Source organism: Ranitomeya imitator, chromosome 1, assembly GCF_032444005.1.
Source record: "Ranitomeya imitator isolate aRanImi1 chromosome 1, aRanImi1.pri, whole genome shotgun sequence".
NCBI lineage: Eukaryota > Metazoa > Chordata > Amphibia > Anura > Dendrobatidae > Ranitomeya > Ranitomeya imitator.
Window position 1 is genome coordinate 845,932,929 of NC_091282.1, and position 10,894 is coordinate 845,943,822.

At 46.7% G+C, this 10,894-nt stretch overlaps 1 protein-coding gene across 1 annotated transcript; it reads right to left on the bottom strand.

Annotated features, from left to right (window-relative positions):
* Nucleotides 1–253: 253 nt before the first annotated feature.
* On the bottom strand, nt 254–2,836 carry JUND (JunD proto-oncogene, AP-1 transcription factor subunit). The gene has a single exon (XM_069741086.1). The coding sequence runs from the start codon at nt 1,917–1,919 to the stop codon at nt 1,029–1,031; it is 891 nt and encodes a 296-aa protein (XP_069597187.1). The 5' UTR covers nt 1,920–2,836; the 3' UTR covers nt 254–1,028.
* Between the last annotated feature and the right edge of the window lie 8,058 nt (nt 2,837–10,894).

Below are 10,894 nucleotides of genomic sequence, written 5' to 3' on the forward strand. Positions count from 1 at the left end.
TTTATGAGTTTAGAGATAATTACAGTCACTCCAAAGAAAACACGTCACCACACACTATACAATAGATATATGTCCGAACACACACAGCGCATAGAAAAAATACAAACTATACAAAGCAGCATGTGATATATACACACAGACACCACAGTAATGTAGACCAAAACTAGAAAACACAAAAACAAAACAAAAGCAAGTTTCATGCTGAACATACAATTGCCCTTCCATCAAAACCATACAAAAAAATTAACCAAACTATCATTTACACCATACTTTATTGTACATAAGAACACTAAAGTACTGGATATACTGGAATGTGTAGTACAAAAAAAGGTTAAAAACATTGTTCCCAGTATAACATAAATATAGCAAGTAGAATCAAACACTTCAAACAAAACAATATCCGTAAAATGTTACATTTACATTATTTTACAATCTGGTGTGCAGGCGTGACACACCTAGGCACTACTCCAATGGAGTAGCCTGCAATATCAGAAACCCACTGGCAAGAAAGAGGTTAAACGAAACACAGAGGAATGCCCCCTCTTCTCCCTGCTCAAGACCTTGTAAACATTTAAGGCAGTAAATATGCAACCAGCACTAATTGCACTTGGTATATTCAGAGGAAACCAAGTTTGTCTAGAACATGTTTTATGAATAAACTTCTATGTGGTGTAAACGTGGGTCCTGGAGGAGGGGAAAATGCCCCCATGACTATGCCCTACAGAATTAACCCTGCTTCGCTCAGGCACTCCGGATCCATATCTATCCTGCAGGTATAAAACTACAAATGATCTCCTAAAAATAAGTCCTTTCCTACAATGTAAACTGAAGCATTTTTTAACCACTGACAGTATCTGAGCTTTGCCTCCAGAAAGGCCCCAGCTTCACAATGTCACTGCCTCTAGGACAATGGCTATCAATGGTGTCACAACAAACAAGACAATGGTCTTTGGTTGGGCCCATGATTCCTCTTCTGGAATTAAGTTTATCAGTAGGCATAAAAAGAGAAACTGGACATAAGCCAAGCTTTAATAAGCCTGGACTTGCTGAGGAAGAAGCTGGCAACCACTGTTAACATGACTCATGACCTTCTGCTTCAGCTGGGCCACCTGTTCCCTCAGCAGGTTCGCAGTAGATGCCAACTCTGTGTTTTGAGTTTTAAGGCTTTTTACTTTCTCCTCCAGTCTGGAGATCCTCTCTAATTTCCTCTTCCTGCATTTAGAAGCTGCTATTCTGTTTCTTAGCCTCTTTCTCTCGGCCTTTATTCTTTCCTGATTGTCCATATCAATTGGAGACATTGGTGGACTGTCTCCAAAACTTGCTACCTCTGGCACAATTTGAGGTTCATCCTTCAGAATGTGTAATCTAGTTGGTGGTGCCACAGACTGCTGTGACAAGCTTGATGGTGGAGGTGGAAATGGAACAGTTTCCGTGCTGTAGTTTACAGTGGTGCCCATTGATCCACTTGAGTAGCTACTGAGATTGGCATACACAGGGGCATCACCGGGTAGGGGAGGCTGGAGATTGGCAACAGCAGGTACAGAGCTCAAATCCACTGCATTTGGCACCCCAACTTGGTTTTGTTTGTGAAGATCTTCCAGTGCTTTCACAAATCCTTCGGCAAACTCCTGCTCTTCGCTGGCCACCTTTGGGTAGATGAATTGGCTGGTGGTTGGTGTGGTAGTGACCAGGCCATTGGACTGAATGATGAGCCTTTCAAGTTCTGGAGAAGCTAGCTTCAAGAGTCCCAGATCAGGGGAGGTCAGCAGGCCATCGGAATCACGTAGAGGCTTCAGGCTGTTTGCTACCTGCTCAGTCAGGTTGAGGTTCAGGTCTTTCTTCATCATGGTGGCTGCAGTGTAGAAGCTGGAAAACTGATGCAAATTCAACACCTCATCATGGTAGAAGGGTATTTCCATTATACCATAGGACAGTATTAGGAAGAGTGTGGGTTCAGCTACTTACACCCCATCCGACCTGTGTTGGTACAAGCTTAAAGCAAAAAAGGGTCTTCAGTAGGCGTGCCTTGAACTCCAAGTGGAAGTTACTTGGGAATTGGCTCCTTTGTTCTTGGAGTGTTAGTTCCCCTTTAAGAGGCAGTCAGCTTTTGTCTACACCACGGGACAGGCGGTGTCCACAGATCAGTTCTGCCAGGTCCTTTACTAGGCGGCACCGCAGGACAGGCGGTGCCCACAGATCAGCTGTAATGGGGTCTTTACCAGGAAGCGACAGGAGATGCCCACAGATCAGCTCTGCCAGGTCCTTTACCAGGTGACACCACGGGACAGGAAGTGCCCACAGATCAGGTCTGCCAGTCTTTTCCAAGTGGCACCACAGGATATGAGGTGCCAAGAGATCAGCTCTGCCAGGTCCTTTACCAGGTGGCACCAAGGGACAGCAGATGCCCACAGATCAGCTCTGACAAAGTCTTTTCCAGGTGGCACCACGTGACAGGAGGTGCCCAGAGATCAGCTCTGCCAGGCTGCACCAGGGAACACTGTGTGCTCACAGATCGGCTCTGCCAAAGTCTTTTCCAGGTGGCACCAGGGGCAGGAGGTGCCCAGAGATCAGCTCTGCCAGGCTGCACCAGGGAACACTCTGTGCTCACAGATCGGCTCTGCCAAAGTCTCTTCTAGGTGGGCAGGCGGTGTCCACAGATCAGCCCTGCCAGGATGACCGGGTAACTTTAGGAGTGGGCGATCCCTGCAGCCCGTCGTCCCCTCGTAGCGATACTTCCGTAGTAATGCTGAGAGGTGCAGCAACTAGCGAGCGATCATTAGCCGCGGCGCCGCCGCCCGCACTTCCTTATATAATGTTCCCGCGGACATTATGTCACTTAGCTGCCTTCTGATTGGCCCGATATGACGTTAGCCGTTCCCTGGTCGAGACTGTGGGCGGGCTGAAGCGTGTAGTGATGCACACTGGGCTGATGTCATTGGTTAACTAATTATCCGCTGAGAGCTCCGCTCGTCCAATACGAAGTCGTCTTCACGTCACGTGTCGCCGACGTCTGCGCTTCACTAGAGCTCCCTGAGCCCGGAGACGTCACAGGTTATTTTTAGACACGTGGACAGGGAGTGGCGCTCGTCAGAGCGGGGACAAGTGAGTGGCTTCCTTTGTGTATGGACTTATATAGAGGGAAGACGCCGCTGTTCTCCTCAGGCAGCCTTCTTATGCCAGTGCTAGCAAGTCGCCATTGTCATGGGCAGTGATAGAAGTTCCGTTCTCTTCCAATTCTCCAGGCCTTTACAAGGAAGCTGTGGCCAGTAATTGGCTGTAGCGGTCACACTGCTAAAATCACCTGACCGCTGCAGCCGATCACAGTCTGCTGGAACAGTGACATCACTTCCTGTCTGTGTGCGGCCTGCGCTGGGTCCTAGTGGGTGTCAGTAGGTGAATGTGATTTTTTTACATAGACTCACCCAGGTAATGGTTTCTTTCTCCTGACAACCCCTTTAAGTAAATGAATGTAGGAGAGGTTACCATTATGTAACAGCGTTGTTCCCTTTCAGTAACTGCTGGTCCTTGGCTGCAGGTAAAGGTGCGCTCTCGGTGTCCGGGATTGGTTGTGGTGCTGACAGTAACAGCGGAGAACCAGTTCTGGTGCTGTCACATTGCGTTTTGTGTCCCCGTCGAGGCAGATGTCTGAAATCCCCTGCCAAATGGGGTCTGGACACATGCACCAACGGGGCCATAGAGTAATAGTGACGGCAGAGTGAACGTGAGCTCTGCCGTGCACTTTTTTCAGAGTGTAAACGTACAGGAGGCAGACACTCAGCCGTAGCAGACTGCATTCCTGTGTCTGCCTCCTGTAGGTGTACACTCTGAAAAAAGTGCACGGCAGAGCTCACGTTCACTCTGCCGTCACCATTACAGTCTATGGCCTGGCGTCCGGACTCCGTTTTGTGGGAGACTTTGGGTGTGTTCCCCAACAGGGACACAACACAATGTGAAAGCACCCTCTAGTGAGCTCTGTGGCTCTGATGGGAGCATTCCCTCTACACTGGCATAGCCACTGAGGGCAATGATTGGCTGCACTGTCAACGTGGCATCAGTGCCACAGCTAAGCATTGGAGGAGTCTCGCTGGTGGACCCAGGGAAGGCGATTACAGCCGGTTTGCTTTTTTATACACTGCTCAAAAAAAATAAAGGGAACACTTAACAGAATATAACTCCAAGTAAATCAAACTGTCCGCTTAGGAAGCAACACTGTTTGACAATCAATTTCACATGCTGTTGTGCAAATGGAATAGACAACAGATGGAAATTATTGGCAATTATCAAGACACACTCAATAAAGGAGTGGTTGTGCAGATGGTGACCACAGACCACATCTCAGTACCAATGCTTTCTGGCTGATATTTTGGTCACTTTTGAATGTTGGTTGTGCTTTCACACTCATGGTAGCATGAGACAGACTATACAACCCACATAAGTGGCTCAGGTAGTTCAGCTCATCCAGGATGGCACATCAATGCGAGCTGTGGCAAGAAGGTTTGCTGTGTCTGTCAGCGTAGTGTCCAGAGGTTGGAGGCGCTACCAGCAGACAGGCCAGTACACCAGGAGATGTGGAGGGGGCTATAGGAGGGCAACAACCCAGCAGCAGGACCGCTACCTCAGCCTTTGTGCAAGGAGGATCAGGAGGAGCACTGGCAGAGCCCTGCAAAATGACCTCCAGCAGGCCACAAATGTGCATGTGTCTGCACAAACGGTTAGAAACCAACTCCATGAGGATGGTCTGAGTGTCCAACGTCCACAGATGGGGGTTGTGCTCACAGCCCAACACCATGCAGGACGCTTGGCATTTGCCACAGAACACCAGGATTGATTGGTAAATTCGCCACTGGCGCCCTGTGCTCTTCACAGATGAAAGCAGGTTCACACTGAGCACATGTGACAGACGTGACAGAGTCTGGAGACGCCGTGGAGAGTGATCTGCCTGCAACATCCTTCAGCATGACCGGTTTGGCAGTGGGTCAGTAATGGTGTGGCGTGGCATTTCTTTGGAAGGCCGCACAGACCTCCATGTGCTCGCCAGAAGTAGCCTGACTGCCATTAGGTACTGAGATAAGATCCTCAGACCCCTTGTTAGACCATTTGCTGGTGCGGTTGGCACTGGGTTCCTCCTAATGCAGGACAATGCCAGACCTCATGTGGCTGGAGTGTGTCAGCAGTTCCTGCAAGATGAAGGCATTGAAGCTATGGACTGGCCCGCCCGTTCTCCAAACCTGAATCCAATTGAACACATCTGGGACATCATGTCTCGCACCACCCACCAACGTCACGTTGCACCACAGACTGTCCAGGAGTTGGCGGATGCTTTAGTCCAGGTCTGGGAGGAGATCCCTCAGGAGACCATCCACCGCCTCATCAGGAGCATGCCCAGGTGTTGTAGGGAGGTCATACAGGCATATGGAGGCCACACACACTACTTAGCATCATTTCCTTGTCTTGAGTCATTTCCACTGAAGTTGGATCAGCCTGTAACTTCATTTTCCACTTTGATTTTGAGCATCATTCCAACTCCAGACCTCCATGGGATATTAGTTGTGATTTACATTGATCACTTTTAGGTTTAATTGTTCTCAACACATTCCACTATGTAATGAATAAAGATTTACAACTGGAATATTTCATTCAGTAATATGTAGGATGTGGGATTTTAGTGTTCCCTTTATTTTTTTGAGCAGTGTAGTAACCTGCAGCCAGGGACCAACATTTGCTGAAAGGGAACACCCACTTTAAGGATAGAAAAAGACTGCCGTATATCTTGTGCGAGGATAGCATCGTATGCTTGTACTGGCTGTCTGCTCTTCTGACCTGAGCTTGACAGCTGCATAAAAAACATCACATTGTCATGATCAGGTCAGGAGAGGGGCCAGGCCAGTCCGTGCAGTGCGATGTGATCATCGCATGAGGGTCATCAGTCTAAAATCAGTGGGGGTCTAACTCGCCACTCCAATTGATCACCTGAAAACTGCTCTGGTAGTGGACAGAACTTGGAGATGTAAGGGGCAACTATGTTCCACCCTGTACATCCTATATTTTGCTGCTGCAGAAAAATTTCATTGATCGAGGGGGTGCTGTGGTAACATATGGATAGGTCATCAATTGTTAAAGGGAATCTGTCAGCATCCCTGGCCCCCTTAAACTGCCACTATATATGTAGAGCAACGTTTTTCTGCATTTTAACAAGGCCTGTTATGTGGCTATTTGACTGCTGAAGTAATAGATAATCACCTTTTCAAACAGCAATCGTGCAATGCAGGTTAGTGGTTGACTAGTTCTGGAGAGGGGGGCCTTTTGAATACTTATTTATATAGCACCATTAATTCCATGGTACTGTACATGAGATGGGGTTACATCAAAATACAAATATCATTACTGATAAGTAATACAATCAAGTTACATAGATACAAAAGTTTAGTTGGGCAGCAGAGTTAAGAGACTGGAGGGGTGCAAGAGTGTTAGAGGGTAGGCCACAAAAGAGGATGTTGCAGTTGTCGAGGTGGGAGATGATTAGGGCATGCACAAGCATTTTGGTAGAGTGAAGGTTAAGGAAAGGATGGATTCTGGAAATTTTTTTGAGCTGGAGGTGACAGGACGTGGCGAGAGCTTGGATGTGCGGTTTAAAGGACAGGGCAAAGTCAAGGGTTACAAGGTAGAGGATTACCAGGACGGGGGGAAAGTGTGAATTCATTTATTGTGATAGATCAGGTAGGGAAGATATGTGAGATGGAGGAAAGATAATTAGTTCGGTTTTGTCCACATTGAGTTTGAGGAAGCGGGAGGAGAAGAAGGAGGATATGGCTGATAGACATTCTGGGATTCTGGAGAGCAGGGAGGTGACATCTGGGCCAAAGAGGTAGATCTGAGTGTCATCGGCATATAGATGGTACTGGAAGCCATTGGACTTTGAGTTGTCCCAGGCGAAGGGTATAGATTGAAGAGAAGAGGTCCTAGGACAGAGCCTTGAGGGACACCCACAGACAGGGGGCGAGATGAAGAGGTAGTATGGGAGTAGGAGACACTAAATGTGCGGTTGGTGAGGTATGAGGAGATCCAGGATAGGGCAGGTCTTTGACACCAAAGGAAAAGAGGATCTGTAGTGGGAGGCAATGGTCAACTGTGTCGAAGGCAGAGGACAGGTCTAGAAGGAGTATAGAGAATTGTCTGCTGGCTTTGGCAAATACTACTTCAAATTAATCCTTTATCTGTACGCACAACTCTGTGGGCATGAGCGGCATGATTTGCAACAGCGATGTCACTGCAGTTTCCAAGCAAATATCCCGCATGCATGGGAGGTTCTCCCTTCCTGGGAGCACACAGGGAAGCTGGGTGTACATCAGCAGCCACGTTGCCATACTGCACTTGCCAAGAGTATAAAGTTATCATTGGTTGTTTGTGTGTTTCATTGGTGGCATATGGGGGCTGTAAGACAGACCCTATGTTGTTGGATGATAAATTTGGAGCTCCTTCCCAACTGTCAGAGTCCTTGAGCATCGCAGTGCGCCCATGAAGCTGGGAATGGTGCACATCACAGCATTGCACATTCCTAGGGAGGGAGAAATTTGCATGCGTGCGCAATATTTTCAAAGCGCCGGCTGTGACGCTGCTCTAGTAAATCATATCGCACCGACTTACAGAGGGAGGATTAGTCCATGGAAATCAACTCCCCACTGTCCCCAAGTAGTCAACCACTAATCTGCATACCGTCATAGAGCTTCAAAGTTGATCTTATATTAATTCAGTAATAGATAAGCAACATAAAGGGGCTTGCTAGAATACAGGAAAATATTGTTATACATACATGGTGGCAATTTAGGGGGCTAGGACCGCTGCCCAGTTCTATAAAGGTCCTGGATAACCACTTTCACTAATTTGAAGGCGTTTCACAAGAAATATTTTTTTTAATTACCTAAAAGAAGAAAGATTTATTAAAATAAGAAATAGACTAATAAAACTAATCAGGTCCGCTCTTCTGCCTTACTAGCCCGTGTTTATTAGCTGGCCTGTAGCTGGGATGTCTGACTACAATCAGATGACTTTCTTAGTAAATTACTGGCCTCAACGGTCAAAATGTAAACCGTGCTTATTTCTGTCACTGCTGAGGAAAATGATTGACTGCCTGAGGGTAGTCAGAACATCTTCAATGTACAGTTGTGCTCAAAAGTTTACATATCCCTGCAACAGTTTTGCTTTCTTGGCCTTTTTTTCAGAGAATATAAATAAAACCAAAAACATTTTCTCCACTCATGGATAGTGGTTAGGTGAAGCCATTTATCGTCAAACTGACAACCCAAAATATCCAAATGACCCTGATGAAAAGTTCACATGCCCCATTTCTTAATACTGTGTATTGCCTCCTCTAACATCAATGACAGATTGAAGTCTTTTGTTAAAAGTTGTGGATTAGGTTCTTTATTTTCTCAGATGGTAAAGCTGCCCACTCTTCTTGGCAAAAAAACTCCAGTTCCTGTCAATTCCTGGGCTGTCTAGCATGAACTCCGTGCTTGAGATCTCCCCAGAGTGGCTCAATGATATTGAGGTCAGGACACTGAGATGGCCACTCCAGAACCTTCACTTTGTTCTGCTGTAGCCAATGATAGGTCGACTTGGCCTTGTGTTTTGGATTGTTGTCATGTTGGAACATCCCATTTAATGCTTCTGGGCTGATGAGTGCAACATGCTGCATTAATCTTTCCTTCAACTTTGACCAACTTTCCTGTGCCTTTGTAGCACATCCCCAAAACATCAGCGATCTACATCCATGCTTTACAGTAGGAAAGATGTTCCTTTCATCATAGGCCTTGATGACCTCTCTACAAATGTAACGTTTATGGTTGTGGCCAAAAAGTTACATTTTGGTCTCATCACTCCAAATTACCTTGTTCCAGAAGTTTTGAGGCTTGTCTCTGTGCTGTTTTGTGTATTGTAGGCGAGATACTTTGTGGCATTTGCGCAATAATGGCTTTTTTCTGGTGACTCGACCATACAGCCCATTTTTCTCCAAGTGCCTCCTTATTGTGCATCTTGAAACAGCCACACAGAAAGGCTTCACCCAACCACTAACCATGAGTGGAGAAAAAGTTTTGGTGTTATCATTCATATTCTCTGAAAAAAAGCCATGAAAGCAAAAATTCTGCCGGGGTATGTAAAAGTTTGAGCACAACTGTATGTCAATTAACAGAGATCATTGGCGCTAAATTTATCTGATTTGATATTTTAACCCCTTAACGACCGTTGATACATACGCCTTTTAACGGCAGCGGTTAAGGGTACTTAAACCACAGCGCCGTTAATTAACGGAGCTGTGGAAAAAGTGAATAGCGCCCCCCAGAGTCGGATTTTCTCTGGGGTCTCGGTTGACGGGGGTAGCCGAGACCCCAGAGAACATGATTCGGGGTTTTTTTACCGACCCCCAGGTTGCGATCGCCGGTAATTAACTGTTTACCGGCGACCGCAAAAAAAAAAGCGATGTAATTCTCTGTCCTCTGATGTGATCGCACATCAGAGGACAGAGAAATAGGGGGATTCGGGGACCCTATCATACTTACCGGTGTCCGTGGGTCCTCCTGCGTCCTCTCCTGCCCGCCGGCTTCTTCAGTTGGGGCTAAATTTAGGATTAGGGTTGGGGCTAAATTTAGGGTTAAGGTTGGGGCTAAATTTAGGGTTTGGGGCTAAATTTAGGGTTAGGGTTGGGGCTAAATTTAGGGTTAGGGTTAGGATTGGGGCTAAATTTTGTGTTAGGGCTAGGGTTGGGCTTCTTTCACACTTGCGTCGGTACGGGGCTGTCGCAATGCGTCGGCCCGACGTACCGATGCACGTTGTGAAAATTGTGCAGTTTGATGCAGTTTTTCAACGCTTCTGCTGCCCAGTCTATGTCCTAAGGAGGAGGGGGCGGAGTTATAGCCACGCATGTGCGGTCGGAAATGGCAGACACGACGTACAAAAAAAAAAGTTACATTGAACTTTTTTTGTGACGACGGTCCGCCAAAACACAACAGAACCAGTGTACGACTGACGCAACATGTGGCCATTCATCGCGATCCATAGGCAATACAAGTCTATTGGCAAAAAACGCATCCTGCGGGCACATTTGCAGGATCTGTTTTTTTTGTCCAAAACGACGGATTGCAACGAATGCTACACAACGCAAGTGTGAAAGCAGCCTTACGGCTAGGGTTAGGATTGGGGCTAAAGTTAGGGCTAGGGTTAGGGTTGGGGCTAAAGTTAGGGCTAGGGCTGCCGCTAAAGTTAGGGTTAGAGTTGGGATTAGGGTTAGGGTTTGGATTAGGGTTGGTATTAGGGTTAGGGTTGGCATTATGGTTACGTTTGGGATTAGGGTTAGGTTTGGGATTAGGGTTAAGGTTAGGGTTGGGATTAGGGTTAGGGGTGTATTGGGATTAGGGTTAGGTTTGAGGTTAGGGTTGAGATTAGGATTAGGGGTGTGTTGGATTTAGAGTTTTGATTAGGGTTGAGATTAGGGTTGTTTTGGGGTTAGGGTTGTGATTATCGTTAGGGTTGTGATTAGGGTTAGGGGTGTGTTGGGATTAGGGTTGGAGTTAGAATTTGGGGGTTCCACTGTTTAGGTACATCAGGGGGTCTCCAAACACGACAGCCAATTTTGCGCTCAAAAAGTCAAATGGTGCTCCCTTCCTCTCTGTGCGCCCAAACAGTGGTTTACCCCCACATGTGGGGCATCAGCATACTCAGGATAAATTGGACAACAACTTTTGGGGTCCAATTTCTCCTGTTATCCTTGTAAAAATAAAAACTTGGGAGCTAAAAAATCTTTTTTTTGTGGAAAAAAATATTTTTTATTTTCACGACTGCATTATAAACTTCTGTGAAGCACTTGGGCATTCAAAGTTCTCACCACACATCTAGATAA